At 32.0% G+C, this 25132-nt stretch overlaps 2 protein-coding genes across 7 annotated transcripts; both read right to left on the bottom strand.

Annotated features, from left to right (window-relative positions):
- Positions 1-33: 33 nt before the first annotated feature.
- LOC118441488 (parkin coregulated gene protein) lies at positions 34-1427 on the bottom strand. The gene is made up of 4 exons (XM_035865951.2): positions 934-1427; positions 535-853; positions 289-438; positions 34-218 (listed from the first exon to the last, which is right to left on the bottom strand). The coding sequence occupies exons 1-4, from the start codon at positions 1036-1038 to the stop codon at positions 58-60; spliced, it is 735 nt and encodes a 244-aa protein (XP_035721844.1). The 5' UTR covers positions 1039-1427; the 3' UTR covers positions 34-57.
- Positions 1428-1671: 244 nt separating this feature from the next.
- Positions 1672-25132, bottom strand: jbug (filamin-type immunoglobulin domains fbug). Of its 6 annotated transcripts, none has more exons than XM_035865938.2 (40): positions 24835-25132; positions 22173-22550; positions 20497-20621; positions 20111-20241; positions 19809-20022; positions 19613-19730; positions 19357-19544; positions 19037-19192; positions 18806-18947; positions 18532-18737; positions 16983-18441; positions 16770-16905; positions 16603-16682; positions 16364-16531; positions 10437-10583; positions 10134-10361; positions 9748-10062; positions 9258-9476; positions 8819-9139; positions 7269-7490; positions 7002-7189; positions 6712-6916; positions 6491-6628; positions 6233-6406; positions 5845-6152; positions 5539-5767; positions 5317-5445; positions 5023-5238; positions 4733-4909; positions 4426-4665; positions 4196-4339; positions 3960-4118; positions 3727-3875; positions 3450-3636; positions 3066-3328; positions 2824-2995; positions 2534-2752; positions 2266-2462; positions 1875-2177; positions 1672-1802 (listed from the first exon to the last, which is right to left on the bottom strand). In XM_035865938.2, the coding sequence occupies exons 2-40, from the start codon at positions 22540-22542 to the stop codon at positions 1734-1736; spliced, it is 8811 nt and encodes a 2936-aa protein (XP_035721831.1). In that variant the 5' UTR covers positions 22543-22550; positions 24835-25132; the 3' UTR covers positions 1672-1733. The 6 variants fall into 6 exon arrangements, with proteins under 6 accessions (XP_035721831.1, XP_085516563.1, XP_085516565.1 ...); XM_085660437.1 differs by lacking the exon at positions 24835-25132 and adding an exon at positions 23144-23487; XM_085660439.1 differs by lacking the exons at positions 16364-16531; positions 16603-16682; positions 16770-16905; ... (9 more) ...; positions 22173-22550; positions 24835-25132 and adding exons at positions 10884-10986; positions 11176-11234; positions 11487-11813.

Here is a 25132-nt window from a genome sequence, read left to right as displayed (position 1 = left end):
TGTATTATCTTTTTATCAATGATGCTTTTAATAAAACAAACAAAATTAATTTATGTATTAGTTCATAATACATGATTCATAAGTAGGAACCATGTATTTAATGTTTATAAATGCATCTTCACCACCATACATTTCTAACACTTCAAGTGTTTCTTGTATTATGTCTGCAGTATTTTCGCCTCTTTGATGAGAATAATCAATTCCTTCACCAAGATTGACTACAAAAAATATTTGGATTTTTTAAATGTACAAGTATAAAGTATAATATAAATTATAATATTTTATTACCATTTCTATCTTTAAGTAAATTTAAAATTGGAAGAATTTGTCTAAAATATGGAACTAAAGCTTCACCAACACCATCCGCAGAACGTACCAAATGCTGAAGTGCTCTCATTGTAGCGCACATTACTTTTGGTATCTTTGTATTCAAAGCATCTATTATAAAAATATTTAACTGAATGTAATTGGAGTTCATAGTCTATGATATAAATTTAATTGATATATGCATTATGTGAAGAGACAATATTTTACTTTTGATAGGAATGATCAATTGTGGAAGAACAGGTAGTATTTTTGGTCCTCCATGATCTAGCATATCGGAAATACCTTGTTCTACTATAAATTTATAAGGTTGCTCTTCTTCTGTTAAACCATCAAAGAACAAAGGTAAATAATAATGAAAATCTAGATTTAATATATCTACTTTCCAATTGATTTTCCACCCAGAACCTTCCTTTTCTAATGAAATAGGAAATATGCCTCGTTCATAAAATTTTCGAAATGCAGATGGTTTTGGGCGGCATAATTTATATAATTCACATCGTGGTGGGTCAGCAACTACTGTGTTATCCTAAAAAATGCATATACACATTTAAATTGTATGATTTGATAAGAGTTTATTATAAAGAATGATAATATTCAATGCTTTACCTGCATTGCTTGTATGGTAAAGGCAGGAACTACTCTAAATTTTCTTTTTTTGTATTTTGGTATATTTTTATAAATTTTAGTCCAAAATTCCTTTTCATTTACCATTTTAATAGAGATTTATTTGATTCAATTACATTGAATATATTTTTCAAAATATACTTTCAAAATATTAAATATGCTTGATAGTTGGAAAAAAGATATTTTTTTGAGTATATACCCAAAATTTATTTAATATGTGTGAATATAATTGGAACACAGTGTCACAACTGTTGTCAAATTAATGATGATGAAACAAGTTACTTAGCAACAGTAACCACTAATATTATTGAATAAACAGTCTCTCTACCTCATCATTATCAGTGATGTAAATAATAATAAAGGATGATAGGGACTTATTTTAATAGCTAACATTGTCTGTTGTAGAATTTTGATGAGTAAATATTGTAATGTAACAGTAAATAGCGGCAAGAACAAAATAATAAAGTAATGAAACGTTAAACTGTTGCAATGGTAAAATGGTGACACAATAAAAGATTAAAGAAGTGAATTACAGTATAATACAACACTACAATTATATGCAACATTAATTAATTGTAGTTTTCACGCGATAACCCCCTGAAAACTTAAAAACAATGTACTTTAATTGAATTACACGAATATAATATAATAGTATAATGTATTATTATCAAATATACAAGAACGTAAAATTTATTGGAAACAGTTTATAAATTACAATGATATATATTATGAAATATATTATTAGTCCATATAAAGTAATAACAATATTATATGACAATTTTTTACAATATAGCTTGCGACCCACGCCATGACGTGATAGTATGATGGCCTGTCGAATAATTATCTCCACCCTGAAAAAAATTATTATAATCAAATCATTCTACTTATGTAATATAGTTGCATAATTAATGGCTATAACATACCTGTGTGAGCATTAATAATTCATCTTGTGTATCAACAATTTTAACTGGGAATGGTGAACCAGGCACAAGTACACCAGCCCAGCGTACTTCTACTCTATAATCACCAGGCTCTGTTGGATCATAACGACAAAGGATTATCCTGTCTTTTTGAGTTTCCCTTTGCATTTCAACTCTAAATGCACCTTTAGGTCCTCTTACTCTCACTGTTAATTGACCAGCGCCAGCTCCTCGAGTATCACAGATAAACCGAGATTGAAATGTTGCTAATACACCATGTTCGATTCCTGGCCCATATACTCGAACCTACGAAATAAACATATATTTATTTCTTTGGTAATGCAAATTAAATCCGTTATAAAGTATATTTCGTAAATAATTATAAATAATATACTTTTGATGCGTCAGGAGCTCCAGAAACACGTAGCGTGAAAGGCGAACCTGGTACGTGTTCTCCTGCATATTTAATTGTTAAAGCATGTCGGCCTGCTTCTTGAGGTTTCACGTTAAGAGTAAACGTTGCATCACCATGATCATAAAGTTCACAATAAGCTACTTTATGTTGACCAACACAATGTGCTGTCAGCTCACCTTAAAATAATGTTAAACTATTAAATATATTATATGATAATAGATCAGAAATGTTATAAGAATTTTTTTACCAGGTCCTGCTCTTCTTGTATCAATAAAACTTCTTATCTCTTGTCCAACAATGCCATGTTTTAAACCATCTCCCGAACAGATAACTCTTGATGCATCTGCTGCGCTCGTTACATTAATTTGTAAAGGACATCCTTTTAATTGTCTGCCATTCCATGAGACAGTCATTAGAAGTGGATCTGGTGTTTGTGGTATATAACTTGCACGGTATACACTGTCACCTGTATATTTTTTAAAGTGTATGATGTACAATATAATAGTTATATTTGTATTTTCAGTTCATTTATCTCACCCAAATGTTGCAGCATTACATTAAGTTCACTAGTAGGAGAGAAAAGTTGTACTTTTGGAGTACCATTACCAGCTTGAGAACCATCTATTATAAAACTAACTTCTTCACCGCATTTTGCTGAAGTTAACCCCCGACCTCGCAATAATACTCTACTAGTGTCTTGTACTGGCGGCTATAACAAAGATAATATTGATATATTTCTCCACATTACTCTTTAATCTTATAATATCTAATTTAAAAACCTCAAGATCTTGAACATATGCAAGTTTTGGTGCTCCAGGAAAAGGTACACCATTAAAAAATATTTCTAAACGATGTTCTCCACTAGATAAATGAGGTGGTACTAGTTTCAGTCTGTTACTAGAAGTCATTTCAAATGTCAATGGATGATCTCCGATATTTCCAGTGAGTTCACCAGGCCCTGCTTCTGCAGTGTCAAAACTGATTTTATTAGACGGGTGTAATTTTAAACGACCAATATCATCACAAACAGCAGTCCATCCACCTATACGTAAAGATTATTATAACATTATATATACATATATATAATAAACGATGATATAATAATAAACATATATATATATATATATATGATTATTATTATATGATTTTATAAAATAATTTACCAATAACACGAAGATTACGAGTGTCTATAATCTTTGGATGCCAAGGGGATCCAGGTAATTGTTGACCAGCAGAAACAACCCTAATGTCAAATACACCTACTTCAATAGGAATGTAAGATACATTCCAAGTTCCTGGATTAACACCTGCTTCTACAGTTGCTTTAGAAACACTATCTGGACCATCCACCTATTATTTATGAGACATACATTAATAATATTTATTATTATAAATTTAAATATATATATATAAATCATGTGTCAATTTCTTCATATATACCTGCACTGCTGGAGGACTTCTTGTGCCAGTAACAATAAAATGAGCTGATTTACCTACATGGCCACTTAGCAAACCTTCACCTTTAGCACGAGCTTGTCCAGCAGCATCTACTGTACAAGCTACTGGACTGCCAGGAATAGAACATCCACCTGTTCATAAATGCCAATGAGTATTCGTACTAATCATGTTGAAATTAAATTAATATATTTCAAAAGTAAATTTTAATCTCTTACCATAAGTAATATTAATCATATAAGTTCCAGGAACACTAGGTGATAATTCTATCATTTCTGCTCCATCGTTAAGAGGAGTAACTTGTAAAGGAAGTTCTTGTCCTAAAGGACTTGTTGCGGTTACGTCTAAATCTGCCATTCCAGCCTCCGTTTTCATCACTATAATTATATATTTTAACATATTATTGAAGAACAACAAATAAGGATATTGTAGAATATTAGGTAACTCAACTTACATTTAAGTGCAATGTGATCATGAACAGTTACAGTCATTGGCCCTAATTCTTGTAATTTTACTTTTGAAGCATCAAATGCTTGACAGAAAAAAGGAGAACCTAAAACTGGTTTTGCACCATGCAAGACATCAATTTTATATGTACCTGGAGAAAATACATCAAAATACATATATTATCGCAGTATATATATGTATATATATCTTTCATCATTAAACATTCATTACACTTACCTACAGAATTAGTAGTAAATTCAGCAAGTAAATTTCCATCCCTATGCTGATAACATCTCACAGGTACTGCATTACCTTGTGGACCACTGATCACAACATCAAATTCTTTCCCAGGACGTCCTAATGTCTCAATAGTAAATGATGTTACTTTACCAACACATGATTGATACAATCCTAAACCAGTTGCAGTTACTTCTCGTCCACCTGTAGGACTACGTACTGTTACATCTAATGGGCTTCCTATAACATTAGAATGTAATATACAATTAATTTATTCAAATGTTAAATGTATCATATAAATATATACCTGAAATATGAACATCATTATATTTGATATGCACTTTGTGAGGAGCTGCACGTGTTGGATGGAAAACAATTTCATAAACACCATTATCTCCTTCGCGAATTAAACTATCAACATCTGCTCCACCAGCTCGAACATTTACAGTTAATTTCCCAGGTCCAGATTCTTTTGATGCAACAACTAAATAAGATTCAATATTATATATCTGATACACACTCCCAACATACATATATATGTTATATACATATATATATATATATATATATGTATATGTTATTAGAAAATAATAATACCTAGGATTGTTCCAGGACGATGACAAACTACATCAGCAACTTCTTTAACAGATACTTTACTTGGATCAAAAGCTTGAAGAGTTTGAGAACTAATAACTTTATGACCATCACTAAACATTACACTATATGTACCAACTTGACGAGTTCGAATTTCTACTCTATATAAAGTAGAAGATAATTTAGTCAATGTACTTGGTATAATTATTCCATCTGGACCTACACAAAATATAATGCGTGTAATAATTTTTAAATTATAACAAATAATTCAATTATTTTCCTGAAATTTCAACTTACCTGTTACTTCTGCAGATACTGGTCCTTGTAGACCTAACATATCCAAATCCATATATGCTGTATTTCCAACTCGTATCATAGAAGGTCCATCTAACATATTTGTAGTAACAGGACATTTAAATGGACTACCTGGAAAAAATAAATGATATTAAATAATTTTATACTCAATGAAATACAATGAAAATATTGAAATAATGTTAGTATTTAATATCATCCACAAACCTGGGACATTATCATCATTAAAACTAATGTTAACATAATGAGTGCTTGTGGTTTGAGGGACAAATGTTACGTCATAAAGGCCACGCGCACAAGCAACTACCTCAGCTTTAACTGTATTATTTTCAGTGCTTACTACCAATTCTAATGTTCCCTCTCCAGCTTCTGCTGCATCTACAGTAAAAGTTGTGGCTTGACCTAATAAGGCTTCTGTAAGACCAGATACATGGACCTGTTCGTATTTATAATAAAAGATTTTATATTGTAAATATTGTATATTTATAATATATTATATCATTTAAAATTTACCTTAGTCACATCATAAATATTGCAAGCGAACGGCGACCCTTTAATTGGTTCTCCATCTACTAATATGCTAACATTATGTCTGCCGACTTCTGTAGGTACAAAACTTACATTATATTTTCCATCAATAGGTTCTATTGTAATAGGAAGAGCTATATTTGAAGGTGGCGTGACAATCACATCACAATTTGTTGAAGGTGCTTGTGGATCCACAGTAAAAGAAATCAATCGCTTAACAGCACCCATTTTTAGATTATTGCCTGTTATTACTGCTTGACCTGCACCAACTACTTTACAACTAAATGGTGAACCTAGCAATGATATATAAAGATATGTCTTAAATCTTACAATATATATTATATTATAAAAAAGCTAAGATATTACTTCTTACCTGGTACAGGTTCCCCATTAAAACGTACACTAAGACTATGTACTGCAGCTTCTTGTGGTTTAAAATTAACTCTAAATTTTGCATTACCTTCACTTTGTACATAATTTGGTACATTTTTACCATTGACTGCGACTATGATTTCAAGATTACCAGCACCTGCTTGACTGGCATTAACTATAACAGTATAAAAATTGATATATTAAAATATTATTTACTTTCTTATGATTTATTATCATTGTTTAAAAATATATAACTTACTACTGAAAAAGACAGGTTTGCCCACAACACCACTATTTATGTCTGTTACTTTTACCTTGTCAGCATTATAAGCTTTTACAAGAAAAGGACTACCTTCAACGTGAGATCCACCCAGTTTCACTTCAACACTATGATCACCTATATTATATTTTATTTCATTATTATATTTGTATAACAAAGTTGATATAAAAATCAGTATCTTTTTCTATGTAAATACATACCAACATCTTTTGGTGTAAATCCAGCAGTATATGATCCATGAGCACTTTGTTTAATGTGAATTAGTAAGCTCTCTCTTGTGGGTGATAATACTTCTACTACAGGTGTTCCCAAAGATGAATCTGCTTCTATGGTAAACGATGCAACACGATTTACAGATACTTTTTCTAGCCCATCAGTTATCAATACTTTAGCTGTATCACTGACCTAATATTTAAAATAGTATTACAATAATATTTAATATTATTGATATATATACAATAAATCGATCAATTAATTATACAAAACTTACCTGACAACTGAATGGACTTCCAGGTACATCTTCACCATTGAATCTTAAGTCAACAGTATGCACAATTGGTTCTCTAGGAGTAAATGATATCGCATATGTATGAGGACCTTGTGCTTGAGCAGAAGTTGGTACACGTCCTCCATTTACAGTAACTTCTAGATTTCCTGGTCCTGCTTGACTTGTTTCCACTAAAATCAACGATTTTAATTGAACAATAATACAAAATAACAAGAAAAAATTAAATTGCTAAATTTATAATGCATATACCCAAAAATGTAACAGGTGTACCAATAACACCTCGTTTAGCATCCTTTACTTTGATGGCAGTAACATCATATACTTTGCAACTGAAGGGGCTGCCAGCCACTGGAATATTTCTATAATTTACTGCTATTCTGTGTTCTCCTACTACTCTTGGTGTAAATGCCACGGTGCATGTTGTATCTTTGTTGTCAGTGACTTGAGCTGGTACGGCCTGTCCATTGGGCCCTATCAAGTCCGCCGGTTAGTTTTTAATGCAATTTAGTCAGGCAACTACTAAGGTGGATCGCAAGAACACCAGAGATGAAATGTAATATTTGAATTTATCTATTACTCTTACTTGTTAAAGTTATAAATTATACTAAGCCCATTATAAAGCAAAATATATTTAAATGATTATAATGAGTATTAGTTACATGACCTATCATGAGTAATAATAGATGCTATGTATAGTTTCTCTTAGTCTATCTTTGCTTCCTTTTTTTTTCTTTTTTCAGCTTTTAAAATAACAATCATTAAGTTTTACATGCGCATTACTAAAGAAAATTTTAATGCTGTGGATTAATGAGATATTAACAATCTATTAAATAATAATAAAGTTTTGTTTCTATTTAACTTTCTTCTTCGGAAAGCAAAGTTCTTGCATTCATAATAATAAAATTATATCATATTGGCACATTTATTATAGCACTATGTAAATAGATCAGGATCAATGGCTATATAATTTTAGTTACAATATAATTTTTAATAACTAACCATATAAAGGCATAGCACCACAAGAATTAATGGCTTGAACATATTAAATACATGTCCATGAATCTAATAAATGTGAGCATGTGATCAGAATATGTTAGTTACTACGTGCATAGCTATTCACAAGGATAAGTTCACAACTACTGATTTTACAGGATTTTATAATGGTAACTAATAATGCATAAGGAATGTAAAAAGGAGGTGGAAATTGTACTACTCTTACGCAAAGATCTTCAGGAGATTGTAGTTAGGAACCCACCACCATATATTTCATAAAAGTCCAGGTATTAAAGTTAGAGTGAAATTAGTATATCTTTAGAGGTCTAGTAATGTCGTAGTCTGAAAGCTGGCCGACCTGTAACAAACAGAGAATTGCTCTCAAGCCAAAAATTAAGAGAGCACACTAAGATCATTTTCTGTATAATATAACTATACTCTTTGAAAATCTTATTACTTAGATTAGATATAAATAGGACATATAATAATATCAAATAAAAGTGATTCCAGTTGGTTAAAAAAAGGTGGTGTTTTTAAATATACTTGATGGTCAGTAATTCAAGCCTTGTAAACTTTATATTACTTGTTTAGAATATTACATATTTATATTTAAAAAATCAATCACAAGGTGCATAACGTATACTATAATAATACAAGATCTTTGTGTAAAAACGTTGACTTTTGCATAACAGTGATGAACACTTTTTATACTAGAGATATACATGCTGACATAAAGTTAAATTATTAGTGAGGGATGGGAGTAAGGATAATATTGTTTAATAATATAAATTTTACATATACTTTACCTTCAACATTAACTTCTAAATCTTCCAAGCTACCGGCAACGTTACTGACAGTAAGATAGCTTTGCCTTCCTAAACCAGCACTGCTTAATGCCTGTCCACTTACAGTTACATGGCTATCACCACCCACCCTTGTTATTATAGGACAGCCTGGTACAGTTCGTTTGTTGAAGGCTATATTAATGATATGTTCACATGCCTCGAAAGGCACAAAACTGACTGAGAAACGAGCATTGCCTTGAGGCGTAACTTGAGTGGGGATATTTTGACTACGAGCAGATATTGTAATCTCCAAATTTCCTTCACCAGCTTGACTTGCATCAACTATATAAAATAATAATAAATAAATATAATATATTTTTTTCTATAGGTTTTATAATATTCAAATGTTTAAGAATTAACTGAAGGAAGTGTCAATACAAATTTTAATTATTTTACTTACCAGTAAAATGTGTTGGTTGTCCAACACTACCTCTTGCAACAGGGCCAATTAATACTTTGTCTGCATTAAATGCTTTGGCTAAAAATGGTGTACCATTTACTGGATGACCATTATATTCAACACTAATTGAATGTACACCTACATCTCTTGGTATAAATTCAGCTGTAAAGCCACTATTTATATCACCAGTAACTTTAACTGGTAATTCCATATTTGGTCCTATAATATATAGAATAAAAAATTATACATAAAAAAAATTGAAAATGTTCCAAAATATTTTATACATTTCTATTATGTGAGTAGAAAGAAGTACAAATATAATATATAACAAACAATAAGCTACTTGCAGTAATTGTGTATATTGACTTTATGTACTATATACATATTAAGTGACAAGTAATATATGTTACTTTTATCAATAAATTTTATTCCTATTGTATACCTAAATTGTATACCTATAACATAGAAATAAATATATTATATAACTAACCCCTTACGGAAACCGCAAGTTCAGCACTTCCACTTCCATCAACATCCATGTGGAAATTAGCCGGTTGATCTACAGGTATCAATTCTAAATGATTTAAATTTAATGTGACTCTGCTCGTGTCGGACACATTACAAATAAATGGACATCCACGTACAGCTTCTCCATTAAATTTTATATCAATGTAATGTGATTTAGCAATCTCAGGGGTGAAAGATACAAGGCAACGTCCACCGCCCACAACTTGAACATGATTTGGTACTTCTCCTTCATTTATAGATATTTCTAATTGACCTTCACCAGCTGCACTTGCGTCAACTATATAAAGATAAATTAGGAATAAGACTTACTAAATATATTATATGATTTATAAGAATTATTTTTTATACCTCTAAATTGACAGGCATGACCAACAACAGCGCTAGGTACATCAGTGACTTGTATCAAACTGCTGTTATACACCTTGGCAACAAGAGGTCCTGCCGGTAGCTTTTGTCCCGCGATGCTTATTTCTACAAGATGACTTCCGACTTCTGTTGGTGTGAATTCAACACGAAATTCTCCAGTACGACCAGATTCTTCTTCTATTCTTGCAGATATATGTCGTTTTGAAGGTGCTACAATATTTTTGATAATATACATATTACAAAAATATAATAATAGAGGTATATATTTGAAAATATTTAACTTACTTAAAATTTGTACATCAATTTCATTACTACTGAAGCCAAGTGCAGATAATTCAAATGATGCAGGACTACCAGCAGGTACCAATCTGACTGATTCACCAATAACAGACATCTTTGGTGCTGGCATGATTGTCACTCGCCAAGATGATCCTAAGATTTTATCATCATATTATAATTGATGTAAATTATTAGTATAATACTATAATATATATCATAAATGAATTTATTAGGTCAAGATTTCAATACTATTTATATATTACTTAATAATTTTATAAAAAAACTGTATAACATTATGCATTATGTAAAAATTTTTAATTTATAAAATTAATAACAAAACAAGAGGTATTTTGATGGTGATTTGATATTGGTAAATAACCGTTATTATTTTATTTCAGTATTTCTATTAAATATAATTGTAATCTTTAAAATGGTATAAAATCAACTTCCTACCCGCGCAACCCCTTCTTTAGTGTCAAATTCCAATTTCCCGGAAGTGCAACGTAACACCAATAAGGAGATTTCCTAACCTTCCTGTCAAATGCAAGTCTATTTTCTTTTCAATAAAGATAAAGAAAGAAATAAAAAAGAGGATGTAACATCACCAAAGACGGTATTGAATGGTAGTGGGAGAAACGAGTCTGTTTCAAGCGATTGTGAGAAGAAAGAAGAAAGGAAAGAATGCGACCTAACGGACGACGAGTATAAGCACTAAGCTCATTTTGAAATTCATCATTACATTTACCTTGTGACCACCTGTAGCTCGACGAGGGAAATCCTAAAAAGCACTAAAAAGAAAAAGCCCTAAAGAAGAAGAGATTAAAGAAGAAAGGAGAGGGAGAAAAAAAGAAGTTAGAACCAATCTGATTCAGATTGAGTAGAACAGATTAATCTTAAATAAAGAACGACGTAAAACTTTGCATTCAAAACGACACTGCTTTAAGCATCTCACAAACACACTACACGATGCATCAACGTGAGTATATATATACTATATATATATATATAAATATATATATATACATATATATATACTGACGAAGAGGAGACGCGTACGTTTCTTTCGTATAGTTGGCCAAACTTAATTTTGCTTCACTTCTTTTTTATTTTTCAACGACGCTCGACGTCACGGCCAAACGGCAAGCAATCGAAAGGCAAGCTCGCCTCATTGCGAAGAATCTCGTAGGACGACGAACGTGGAACGATCGAGAAAAGCCATATAGACGTACGATGGAACGAAGAGATACGCAGGTGTGTGTAACGGGAAAAAGAGACAGAGAGAATAAGAAACGTCAGCGGATCGCGCGATTCACGACGGACTCAACCGAATCGAACAACGACGGGACGAGCGTTGCTGCTCGCTGTTGAGCTGCTGTATTGCTATTCCCCTGCTTCTTGGCAGACCCGGCACTTGGGCCCAAAACCAGGGCCGTACGCATAATGGTGTTCGTGACGTTTTATGTTAAGCGTTCCAAACTCCCGCCTCTTCTCCCCACCACTACACTTTCTTATCTTCCTTGCATACTTTTAGCGTCGATGAGTATTTACACATGTATTTACAACGGGTATGCAACAACTACAGTTACGCGCTAAATGTAGGATGATGCATTTTAGGGATTCGCCCGAAAATTGATCTTTTATCTTTCAAGACAATTCTTCGCGTTACTTCTCTTTCTACTTTGAAGAAACGAAATATTACGGATTTATTATTTTTAATTATCGTCATATTTATTGTCATTAATTATCGTCATTAATTATCGTCATATGAACTTTTAATCAAATTTATAATATACGTATATTAAAACGATGTCATTATTAAACTGTTTATGTTAATTTTACAGGAATTTTGTGGAATCGGTTACTTCATTCGATTTGTCATATCGAATGAAGTAACCAATTTCAATGTGTGATTGTAATTCATATTACAATGAAAATCGATTATAAATGTTGTTATTTATTACGAAATCAATTAGCAAAATGACGAAATCTTTTTTGAAACGATTATTACGTATTTACGTATATTATATATATATATACACGAAGTTATTTAACGTATTATAATAATATTTGTATTTATTAACATTAGAGTAAAAAAATTCTTAAATAGAAACTATAATTAACTATAATTAAACTATAATTAAATAGAAAAATACTTTGAATAGTATAATATCTTGCATCTGCTTTATAAAGGCGTTGTTTTTGTGCAACGTTCTACAGATAATATATATATTTAATTTTACATACATAAAATAAAATTAATGTTATATAAATGAAAAATGCAAGTGATTAAAATCTTATAGATACGAACGATTTAGTACGGTAATGAACTCTCATTTCATTTCCTTCGTCTATGTATATACATAAAGAAGAGACATACTTACGTATGCACACGCAAAAGACATTCGATATGCGTATTTCGATACTTTAAGGTCGCCCGCAAATAGAAACCCTCGTTCGTGATGCGGATCTTTCGAGAGAAAGAAAGAAAAAAAAAAAAAAAGAAAAAGAAATGCAGTACTACGAGACAGACATGGGTGATCAATTTCACGAGATCGGCAAAGAATGGAAAGCAAACCGTTATTTTGTATAAGAATGTAAATCGTCGAATTAGCAACGAGATGCTTTTTCGCGACCTGATAATTATTCGACGAGAAATCGTATGAGAAATTCTTACGATCACATTCAATCGATGTAAACAGGTGCTTACGAATGATCAGGTAGTTTGTTGCGGGAATTTTAAATTTACGATTCGCTACGATTGTTTATTCATTATTTATAACCTAGAAAAGTCAATCTCAATTTGGCAAAGGAATTCTTGATCGATTTATTTCTTCTTCGCGTAAGAACAAACCTATATAATTCTTATTACTATAATAATTATTGACTTTTTTCAATTACACTTCTATCGAAGTATCTAAATACAATAAACCACAATCCATTTCCAGATATAACAGATTCTACAAAGAACACAATTCGTTGTTTCAAAAATCTCGAAAATAACTTTACAATTTGATTGATTTCTTTCCAAAGAATTTTGTATTATAAACTTATGCATGGTATTTTTCAATAAACAATTTTCAATTTGTATTTGTCTAACGTAACAATACATTTATTAATAACTACTTCGTTTTAAAGAGAATCAATTGATCCACAATTGAACTTGTTTACGTAAGATATATTTCGTTTCAAGGAGTCATAATTCGAATTACAAAATCTATAACGTAGCTAATCGCGACATCTATGTATCAAAATGTTTAACTTTAAAGCACTAATTACAAGTAAATTAAATAGTGCTAAATGGTGCTAAATATTACAATTTTAACAAGTATCTACGAAATAAGAAATGATAATTGGATTGAAGAAGGAAGAGAATTTGTTTATTTCAATAATCATCAAAGCACTATCTAATTGTAAGATTGAATCAGAATAATGACAGAAAGAAATTACAACGAAGTAGAATAAAGAAGAAAGTTAAAGAGAAAGAAAGAGATCAGTGATAAATTCTTTGGTATGGTAATACACACATTCCACATATCACAAGGCTTTAAGAATTATTCTATAGGGTGTCGCGAGAAAAAAGATGTAGGTATTTCTTCCTCAATAAATAATAACTGCCCCATTCATGCTCGCTCTAGCGTAAAAACACTAAATAAAAGAAGGGAAAAGAAAGAAATAAACGTGTACTTTAATTATATGAAGTATAATGATCTATGTCATTAGCACCATTAAAACGAAAGAAGATTTATGCGATTAAGTAACGCTCTGTTTGTAATCATTAGTATCTAAGAAAATTTTTTATTGACATGCATTTCGTATATCTGATAGATTTAAGCAAGGCATTTCAATTTCACATTCCTACTTCATTACCAGAGAAAGAAAAAAAGAGAGAGGAGGGAGGAAGAAAGAGAGAGAGAGAGAGAAAGAGACAAGAAGAGAAAAAGAGAGAGAGAGAAAGAGACAAGAAGAGAAAAAGAGAGAGAGAGAAGAAAGAAAGAAAAAAAGAAAGAGAGAAAGAAGAAAGAGAGAGAGAGAGAGAGAGAGAGAAAGGGAAAGAGAGGGAGAGAAAGAGAAAGAATATGGTATCTAATCTTTAACATCAAGCTGATGTTTCCAAGGCATTACAAAATGTTATGACGTATTAATATATCGAAGTCATGAGATATACGTAGGTAGAAGTTGAATCCCTTCGTACGCAACCAAATACGCCTATACACTGACAGTACTTTCATAGTTCAACACACCTACGCTTTATAGATATATAATTTGGATTATTTTCAAACATTTCTCAAGACTTCAATAAACTATTACGAGATACCGATCATCTCAGCAAGTATAATGGATAATTGAAATATTTCAAACGAATCCAATAAAAAGTTCTCTCATCTATGTGAAGTTCAACGTCAAAACGTAGCCCTAACATAGAAGACATCTACGTAGCGTAACGAATCACGTACACGTGGTCACCACTGTGGAGAATGCATTTCTTTATATGGCATCTATATAATATTCTTCACAATCTATCTAGTGGCATAACGCATATACTTTAGCGTTCTATTCATGGTCACCGATTTTACCGTTAAAACGCGACATTTCCGTTCATTGCTAGATATAAATGTGAGTTTCCTTTTATAGATGTGATAGATCTTGAAAAGGAACAATTTTAACGTACTCCATCTTTGAGAAGAAGCTTACTCGATCAACCTTTCCTGAGTAGGCACGTATTTGTACGCCTATTATGTGATCAAGGTGCATAATGCGGTGTCTTAAATAGCGTGAGAGATATAGGATCATAATAATCGTCCAGGAAACCCATGGCTGAAGATATTGTCTTATACAAAAAGGAAATGACGTATATGAAATAAAAAAAGAGAAAAAAAAGAAAAAGAAAAAATACTAAGTAAAGAAAACGATGAACGTATCGTGTATTTGGGTCAGTAGCACAACACTTGAATGCGTGAAATCGTAAGTCAATGACCTGATCGATGACCTGTTGACTTAGAGAGGGTACATTACTTGCGAACGAGAAAGAATCTAAGCAATGTTCACGGAAGTAAACGCATATATACACATATATGTAGTACGTATATACGAATGGAAGCCAACTCCGTAATAAACAGACAGAAGGAACATCTTTATTTCTCGAGAGAGTTGATTCGTAAATAATGATACACTTTAAAATGAATAATAAATCGTTACTAATCGAATTTTTTCCTTCAACAAATATAGACATTTGTTTCGGTCATTGTATATTATAGAGCTATGTACATCAAAATCATTATTCTTGTGCCTGAAGAATGAAGGCAACGGTATAAAGGCAGAGTGAAAGTTTCTCGTGATAATAGAAATGGTAATTTTTAATATTTATAAACTATCGAGTTCCTATTGAGTATCGGCCTTCTTAATAAGATTTTTAAATACCTTTCTAAGTATATATAGTTTAAATAAATACATTATACGAATATTTTTTATGTCTCCATTATAGATTCATGTATAAATTAATAATCGTTATTTTATAATAGAATTTATGCTTGAGAGAATGCAATCGTTAAAATGATAATTCTTCATTATTAAAACATCTTTAATATTGATGAATTTATGGAAGAATTTTAATAATATGTATAAAACTTATATTGCGTTTAATCAAATAATACATGAACGATGCTGATTTTTCCTACTTTTTAATCTGTGATGGTACTGCCAAGTGCCATGCATTCCGTTGAATCGCATACAAGTATGCATGCATGTACGAGGTACATACATATGCATGTATATTCCATAGTTAAATGCAAAATAATTCGTTCAGCTCTCGATTACGAACCTTTTTTTAATGGATAACGTCATGAAAGAAAACGAAGGCGATTGACAATGCTTCATTATTTTCTTTTTTTTTTTCTTTTGTTAGACAAAATTAAAATGATAGTATGAAAACTTACCGGGAACGACTTCGCCATTGAATGTCATTTCAACCAAATGTGTAACAGCTTCATGAGGTACGAATGATGCTAAGAAACGTTGACTACCTAGCGCTCTAACAAAACTCGTAACATGGCCACCGTTTACCAAAATTTCTAAATTTCCAGATCCAGCTCTCGAGCCATCAACTATAACAATATTATACATCTAAGATTGTAGTAAATATAATTAGAGATAGTTGAATAATAATAATACATACTTTCAAATTCAACTGGTTCGTTGACCACTCCATTCGGTATATGACCAACTTGTATAGCTCTTGCATTGTAAGCTTGTGATCTAAAATTCATAAACGTATACAATTAAAAAAATTATAGCGTGTACGAAAATGTTTATATCTAATCTTTACTGAGCTAATGTATCAACCTAAATGGCGATCCTTTGATGTGTTGTCCATTGAGCAAAATTTGTATGATATGTTCTCCGACTTCTTCAGCAGTTATCGTATACGTTAAGCCACGAAGAGTTGATTTCTGAATGGGTATAAGTTTACCATTTGGACCTATAAAATAAACAAGGAAATTTTACCTGATCTATCTAATTTGACGTAATTTGTATTTTATAGACAATGACATTTACCTGTAACATTAACAGAAATTTTATTGGGATCTACACTCGGATCAATAGTGAAGGTTGTTGGTCTATGAACAGGTAATATTTCGATAGCGCTCCCAGTAACGAGTGATGAATTTTTTATTTGCGTTGATACGTAAGTACCATTATTGACATATCGATCATGTGTGGAATCTGCAGTATCGACGCTTTTATAATAATTATTAGTTTTATTTTTTAGAATACCATGAGTTTGCGTACGATTACTTTGAGTTTCGCTGGTAAATTTCTCGGTATTCGTTATAGTTTGTGTTGTATCTTTCGTACTATAAGCATGATAATCATTTTTGTAATCATTACTTGTAGGATCTTGAGTATTTGTCGTATGCTCAGCTATCGGAGAGTTATTAGTGAGATTTGCAAGGGATTCTAGGCTACCATAAGAAAGCAAAGATTTTGTTTTGGCTATGGCGTCCCACGAATCACGACGAGAAGTACCACCCACCATAGACGATACTCTTACGTTACTACTTGTATCGACAACACTATTGTCCATAAAACTTCTTCCATTATAACCGGTTTCTTTATCACTTATTCTTGGACTAAAACTTCTACTGACAGGACTTTGCGTAGCACTACGAAACATAGGACTGCGATTGGGCGAGCGAGATCTATTTAAGGAACCAGTTTGATAAATGTCTCTTGATTCCTTGATGGTCGGTGAATGTTGCGATCCTGGAGACGCTGGGCTTAGATTCGGTGATCGAGATCTAGTTAAAGTGCTGGATGCATAAATGTCTTTTGATTCCTTTATTAAACTCGGAGTCTGAGTTCCTGGTGATCTCGAACGATTATATGTTGTTGATGAATATGTTTCCTTTGTTTCTTTGATCATAGAAGGACTATGAACGTTTCTAGATACAGGACTTTGATTAAGATTCGGAGAACGTGAATGATTTAAAGAATTTGTTTTATGATATGTTGAATTTTCGCTGCTATAATTGTTTGAAGTTTTATATGTTGAAGAATGCTGGTGTACGGGTGAATAATCGGTAACGTGTTGAGTCGGGCTAGCTGATTTGTACGTAGTAGTGGAATAAATCTTTTGAACAGGACTGCCGCGAGTTGGCGTAATGGAAACATTTAATCCATTCATACGTCTTTCAAGAGAGGATACTTTCGATCGTTCTAAACTGGATGTTGATTCTTTTGATCTTCTCGAACCCTTCTGAGTACCAACTCTTATTGAAAATGGAGAACCTCTGACGTCTGATCCATTAAAGTAAACATAAACTCTGTATTTCCCAGCATCAGAGGGAACAAATGAGACATGGTACTGCATATGTCCAATATCTTCCATTCTATAAGAAATAGATTGCTTATCATGTACTATATCTATGATTACATCGCCGAGACCTCCTGTTCCTCTTGCATCAACAATAAAGGAAAATGGTTGACCTGGCATAGCACCATCTGTATCGAGTAACTATAAAAGATAATGACAAGTATTAGATTTATTTATTTGTATACACATAATCTGAAATAGAATGTGTGTCATAAGAATTAAACAATTTACCTTGATTCCATTAGGATCGAACACAAAACAAGTGAATGGACCACCTTGTATATGATTTCCATTATGCGTTATCGCTATACTCCATTCACCTGTTTCATCTGGTTGAAATGTTGCTGTATGTACACCATCATTCTTTTTAACTGGACATGCCAATGGTCTTCCTGTCGGTGACCATGCAGTAACATCGATCCCATCGTGACTAGTTCCTGAAATAAATATTTAGAAATTCGTTATTAGAAAATATAAACCTTCATTTTTTCTTTGATAAACTCACCATAACTATTGACTAGAACCTCGACGATAGATCCAATTGCACAAGGATCCATACCGGGCGATTTGATTTTGGTCAAGGCAGGTAAAACTCTGAAGTAATAGGGACATCCATTGATTAATTCTCCGTCATTATATACCATTAACTATAAAAATAAATTTGTTTAAAATACACTGTCAATAATTCAAATATTTATTTATATAAATGTTCAAATAAAATTCATGTTATACAAACCTTATGCATTCCAACTTCAGTAGGTACAAAAGTTCCTTTTCCATGTACGCCATTCCAAGTTAATCTACATTCGACTCGTCCACTCGGACTTATAACTTCACCTCTAACTTCTCGTGTGTTAACTTCTTTGGTAAGCATCTCCAGTTTGAAATGTGCCTGTGAATATGGTTCAATAATTTTAAACTTTAAACAATATAGAAAGACTTCCATTGTGTCCAATAGAACGAATCATCGAAACAATGGTCTATAACATTACTGAGATTCGTAAAGATTGAAGTAACTTTATGAAAGTATAATTGACAAATAATAACTCAACGTACTGCCTGTTGTACTCTAGCGGATGTACTATCTATATGAACGACAATTTGTTCGCTTGCTTGAGGGCGAGGTTTCACCCATTGAAAATACGCTGCGTACGCCATAACGCCTAAATGTTCGACATTATGATCTGCCATATCTTTTGCTTTCAAAATGGGTTCCACGCCTAGTTTTTTACCACCATCGATACCTTCAAAATATATAAGGGGGAACGTTACAACACGTTATATCGATAAAATAACAATATGATGGACATACCTATTTGCAAATTGTGTTCCCAAGCTGAAGGATCGGTATGAAGTTTTTCGTAAGATGGAGCAGGTCCACCTAAATTTCTAACGATGGCGCACAATGCTCTACCATCGTTCCAATCGGTCTGAGAAAAGTAAATAAATATTTATAAATGTTAAATATATTTTTATTTGATTTATTTATTATTCATAATTATATTTACTCTAAAGTTTCGTATTGGTTCATGAGGTAAACGTGAGTTAACCCATCGTAAAGTGGCATGGAAACCGGGTGATCCTTCTTTCATGAAATACGATAAGTAGGTCATTCCCGAGAGTTCATCTAAATATGGAGACGCAAGGTATTCTGGTTCCAACACCATAGGAATATCAAATTCTCGTTTCGATATTTCCATAGCTTTTTGGCAATTGTAGACGCTATACCACAAGAAACATAATAACACGAATATATGACGTTTGATAAATATGAAATATTATAATTAAAAAGGTCATAAAATGATCATACTTGTCATCAGGATCGAGTTGACGCCAATGTGGGAACAATCCAGGCTTACAATAATCCAATAGTGCACTTAAATATACACCAGAATTCCAATCGGTTGTAAAATTATTTACTCTGCATTCTGGTAAAACAGCCTAAAATAATTATTACATAACATATATAATTATAATAACATATGTTAATGTACAGTGCTAATTCAATGAGTTAATATCTCATTACTTATTATATATATATATATATATATATATATATATTATATATATATATATATAAAATGAGATTTTCTCACTATAAAATAATATCGTCGAATTGGAGATCAAGGCGTTATATTTTTGTTGTAGATTATACTTGTCTGCATCAAGGTCTTTCATGCAATTACGTATACTGACCTTGAGCCATGCAAGCATCAGCTTCTTTGGAGGGAACTTGGACTTGCCTATTTGGTATCTCACAATAAGCGACCATATCAGGCCGAGAATAAGTTTCAAATTTCCATTGACGATGTCGACATTTCCTGAAAGGAAATTATAATTACACACACACACACATATATATATATATACATGTATATCTCCGAAAATGATATTAAAAAATGATTTGATATAAAAAAATATACGTCCTACGTATAACATTTTATAATCGTTTATGAATCGAAAGAAATCGTAGAAATAAATTCGCATACATTTAGTAATATGGACTCTTTATATGAATACTTTGAACATTTATTGTTTTCATAAAGTTAATGTTTTAATATTAATATTTTACGTTGATAAAAATTTTTGTATTATTGTCGTATTACGTTTTATAAGGGGATTACAAATTATCGTACAATTATATTTCTAATTACTAATTCATCTTTATAATAAAAGATCGTAATTGTTACGAATGTAATACATAGAAGTACATAAAGTATTTTATAAAATCATGATCCGTCTAATAAATGTAGAAAGGAAAGCAAAGAGAATGGGAAGAATTTCAATATTATTCTATTTTATTCATTTAACCAAGCTTAGAATGAAACTTTCTTTCAAATGTATTGCCTTATCATTGTTACATCTAGAAGAATTAAATTGGTCGGTAACCGTACACGTACAATAATGACGGCTTTAAGCGACCTCGTGGGCGCCGGTACAACACAAGAAAGGCAACGACCTCGAGCATCGATTTGCAAAGGCGTGACGTAACGATACAAGAGACCTGCACTCGTGAAAATGAGGACGGAGTCCCCCATAAATACCACCATAGCAAATCATTTTCGTTCGATCGTTTCGAACATTAAACTTGGTTCTTTATTCATTTGTTCCGTTTTTCTCGATAAGAAAGAAAAAAGATGTAATATGATATAACTTTAAAGTGTTTTTATCAACAATACCGAAGTAACAAAGTAGTAACATCGATTGTATTCCAGTATCGTAACAACAATAAGATTCTTTTGAAAAAAAAAACAGCTTTTAAAAGCTTTTAATAGCTTTTAAAAGACCGATTGTTCTAACAATGATCTGTATATAGTATGCTATTACATATTAACCATAAACGACGATTGACTCATCCGATGATCAAAATGTGAGAACATTTCTTATTTTTTTTATCTTACAATTAGTCATCTAAGTTTCATCGAAAGGAATTCCTTTGATAGATTAATAAAATTATAACGTGTCAATCGCGTAAATCTTCTTTCTTTCGTTTAGCATTACGTCAGTAGTCCATCTTTTTTATTTCGCGATATAAAACAATGAATTGTTTAGAATTCAAAGAAGTATGTATCTCGCAATAAATTCATTAAAGAGAAAGAAAGAAGCGTGTCTGAGAACAGAGGAAGAAGACGTGCTCACGGCCGAGGTCAATACCTCCTAGCGTTACGTGAAATAACGACGACTAATTAGTTAAAAAGCGAGCAGCATGTTGCTTTCTAACATGCTAGGCACGAGCTTTATCTTTCAATCGGTAAACGCAAACAATGATGTATTTGCTTGTCCAGCTCGTAACTATATAGAAAGTTTTCCCAACGAATCGGAAAGAAAAAAATTATTTAAAATTCACGCTAATTTCGAAAAAAAAACGTTACCGATATTGACGAGTTTCACCCCATCCGCCTCGATAGCCTGTAACGCAGTCGAGACATTTTCAAGATGATGATGCTGATTCGCTGGCCTTGGATTCCATCGTGGTAAACGTCTTTTAGTGAGAACCTCAACAAGAGCACAAAGACGTGTACCATCTCTAAAATCTTCGGCGAGGTCCAAAACAGGATCGCTACCTACATCGGCCGCATGCTTCAGGTGCTCGTTCACCCAATTCCTGAATGTATTTGCTTGAATCTCCACCCACAAGTCCTCGTGACCTTTAATTGGCATGCCCTTCGCGGCTGTTCCCTCGGCTGATCGAGCTACCAGGCCCACCAGTTGCTCTGGTCTTAACTGCTCGGTCGACTGCATTCTTATTCCTTCAAGGAGACAATCGAAAAGTTGTCTCGTTATTGACTCTCGATATTTCTATTTATATGAGGCATCATGTTAAATTTAATTCAAATCTTCAATTATTTAATTAAAAATTATTAAAAATATTTATGTAACAAAGTAAATTTATATAAAGTCAAGTTAGATTCAATCTTTTTAATTAAATAAACAAATGTATTAATTTAAAAAACACGTTTTTAAGAATTAAATTATTTAATATGTGCTTTGTAAAATATGCCTGTGAAAAATTTTTATTCTCTACGTTGAACCATGTTATTAAATTCATAATCAAATAAATAAATTTATATCAATTTAAAAATCATTTTTCAAAAATTTGATTATGTAGTATATGTTTTGTAAAATATATTTGACATTACACAGGATGGGTTAAATGTTTCTAGATAATTCAAAAATTACAAGTCTAAGAATTTTTTGCGCACCCTGTACTTTCTACGATCAGACATATGTCAAATTTAATTCAAAACTTAATTTGGAGAAGTAAATTTATGTAAATTTGAGAAGAATTTTTTATGAATTAAATTATGTAGTATATGCTTTGTGTTAAATATATTTGACATGCCTAGTTAATACTTTCTACCAAATCATCGACGATCATGCGTGACAGGCGTACGCGTTTTTTTACATCTGCCATGCCTTTCTTTATTTCTTTTTGCATAATCAACATGACAGACAAGATAGATCAAAGTCGAACGATTTTTGTTTTTATTCCTTCGTTTCTATCGTTTTTAATCTCATTCTTCCTTTAACATGCAATAACATTTTCAAAGGAAAGAAAAATTGTTATTATGAAAGGATCGATACGTCGGTATCATTACAATGTTGACGAGATAATTTCGATATTAAACACACAGTCTATTGAGAAACACTGATCTAGTTCATCGATTTTTATCATGATACATAACGATTCAAACTTGTAGAACGGCCTATTGATATCCTGACGGTTACTTTTTAAACATACTACGCAGGAGAACGCAGGAAGTCACGATGAAAGGCAACTTCCAGCGACATTTAATGATTCGAGTATAAGAAAAGAACGAGAGAGGAGAGAGAGAGAAAGAGAGAGAGGGAGGGAGAAAAGAGAGAGGGGGGGAGGGAGGGAGGAGAGGGGGGGAGGAGAGAAAGAGAGAGAGAGAGAGAGAGAGAAAGAGAACTTAACGTAATTCATGAAAATATAGGAGTAAAATTATATGACATCTTAATTGCAATGTGAATATAACTATTTGCTTCGTCTCAAAATGACAAGATGTGACATCATCAATGTAAGCTTGAAACCTCGTTTGCCCGGTACGCTTACGTCAGCATGTAAAAATTGTACCCACATGAGAGTTTAGCACTATAATCGAAAAAAAAGAGACATCAACTTTTTTTTTACTTTTACCGCTCTATGTTTCTGAAGATGATGGAATTTTTGATCGAGAATAGAGATAGGATGGACCGAGCGTGAGAATCTGCATGCACTTTCGCATATTCAGACAACGAATAAAACTATCTTACAATATATTCGACTTTCACCCACGATATCTAATGAAATTTACAATTCGTACGTATTTTTTAGTTATTTTTTTTTTTGTTCTTTTTTTTTTACGATATAGAATTTCTGAAACACAATCGTTTCATTAAAAATGATTGATATAATCTCTGACATGTCGAATACGTAGAAAATTCTTTTGCGAAGAATATATACTACGTAAAACAATCGACGACGAATGACAAAACACAATTGTAATGACTAATGTAACCAAGTACAGAAGAAATACATTAGTCACTTAAATATCTGTATTGTTATTCTTTCGAAGCATCTCAAAGTGTCCTTTGTAAAACGTGTTTATTTTCTAAACAACCGAAAAAAAGATTAAGCATGTGATTCTACCTAACAAATCGAATGGAATGTATTCGAAAAAAACTTATTCATATTACTAATTATAGTAATAACTAGTAATAAAAAATTTGTCAGGAAGCGGTTTCACTATGTACGCTAATTTGTTATGAAAGTTATAATCGGAAAATTGTGGATCACATTAATGACACAATATATTCACACTAAATATAATAAAACTACACAAAACACATAATCAACTACAATTTGTTTTCAGATAAATATTCAATATATGTGCATTGGATATGTATATAGGACAATAAGTAACGAAAGGATATGTAACAAAAAACATTAAAAAAATAAGAGAGATCATTTTTTTACACAATGATACGATATGACTGACACACAAAATCATCGTTATATTATATATTTACGTTAAGTTGATCCTCGAATAGAGATTTCGTTTTTTTATCAAATAGAAAAAGTCGTTATGCAAAGAGGAGACACACGACAACGCCGTAGATTTTCATCGATCATTCACTCGTCAAAAACCCGGCACCGACGAAACGATCTCGTTTCTATTACTTTTATTTGTTTTTTGAGTTGTGATAATCGGTAAGGTTTTAATAGGAATCGATGTTGAATTCGTTGATGGTAGTAAAACGATCGAGAAACGCCATTTTTGGCATCCAGACCGCAACGAACGTCGACGAACGCCTTCGACGTGCGTGA

Source organism: Vespa mandarinia, chromosome 11 (genome assembly GCF_050613455.1).
Source record: "Vespa mandarinia isolate Hongniang chromosome 11, ASM5061345v1, whole genome shotgun sequence".
Lineage (NCBI taxonomy): Eukaryota > Metazoa > Arthropoda > Insecta > Hymenoptera > Vespidae > Vespa > Vespa mandarinia.
The sequence above is the reverse complement of the archived record's forward strand: the minus strand, read 5'-3'. Positions and strand labels throughout refer to the sequence as shown.

Coding starts and splice junctions, on each gene's coding strand:
- LOC118441488 (XM_035865951.2), bottom strand. CDS start 1,038: ATGGTAAATGAAAAGGAATTTTGGACTAAAATTTATAAAAATATACCA. Junction 854..933: donor TTACCATACAAGCAATGCAG/GTAAAGCATTGA, acceptor TGCATTTTTTAG/GATAACACAGTAGTTGCTGA. Junction 219..288: donor TTTACTTAAAGATAGAAATG/GTAATAAAATAT, acceptor TATTTTTTGTAG/TCAATCTTGGTGAAGGAATT.
- jbug (XM_035865938.2), bottom strand. CDS start 22,542: ATGCAGTCGACCGAGCAGTTAAGACCAGAGCAACTGGTGGGCCTGGTA. Junction 10,584..16,363: donor CAATGGCGAAGTCGTTCCCG/GTAAGTTTTCAT, acceptor ATAAAATCTTAG/GATCATCTTGGCGAGTGACA. Junction 7,190..7,268: donor TACACCTGTTACATTTTTGG/GTATATGCATTA, acceptor CGTTGATTTTAG/TGGAAACAAGTCAAGCAGGA.